Source organism: Neopelma chrysocephalum, unplaced genomic scaffold, assembly GCF_003984885.1.
Source record: "Neopelma chrysocephalum unplaced genomic scaffold, ASM398488v2 Primary Assembly neopelma1_95797, whole genome shotgun sequence".
Taxonomy (NCBI): domain Eukaryota; kingdom Metazoa; phylum Chordata; class Aves; order Passeriformes; family Pipridae; genus Neopelma; species Neopelma chrysocephalum.
In genome coordinates, this window is record NW_020924458.1 from 1 (window position 1) to 478 (window position 478).

Consider the following 478-nt stretch of genomic DNA (forward strand, 5'->3'; position numbering starts at 1 on the left):
GCCGCTGGGAGCTGCAGGTTGTGCTCCAGGCTCCTGGCAGGGTCGTACCTGCCCAGGGCGGGGTTGGCAGCGGCCAGGACGGCACACCTGGCGTTGAGGGTGGCCAGGACCCCCGCCTTGGCCACGGCCACGCTCTGCTGCTCCAGGGCCTCGTGCACGGCCACGCGGTCGCCCTCCAGCATCTTGTCGAACTCGTCGATGCAGCAGACGCCGCGGTCGGCCAGGACCAGGGCTCCCCCCTCCAGAACCAGCTCCCCGCTCCGGGGGTCCCTCAGAACCGCTGCGGTCAGACCCACGCCCGAGGAGCCACGGCCTGTCGTGTACTGGCCTGGGGAGGGGGAGGAAGGCACTTAGAGAACCTTCAGAGCACCCAGAGAACACCTGGAGTGATCCCAAAAATAGCCTCAAAATAACCCTGAAAATATCCTCAAAATCACCCCAAAAACACCCTCAAAAATATCCTTAAAATCACCCCAAA

General features: G+C 63.4%; 1 protein-coding gene across 1 annotated transcript in view; it reads right to left on the reverse strand.

The window, feature by feature from the left end:
* Nucleotides 1–5: 5 nt before the first annotated feature.
* MCM7 (minichromosome maintenance complex component 7) overlaps nucleotides 6–478 on the reverse strand; it is a gene marked incomplete at both ends in the record, with an annotated part of 6,152 nt that continues 5,679 nt past the window's right edge. The window contains one exon of the mRNA XM_027708230.1: nucleotides 6–328. Within this exon, the coding sequence (XP_027564031.1) occupies nucleotides 6–328 (323 nt within the window). The remainder of the gene's footprint in view (nucleotides 329–478) is intronic.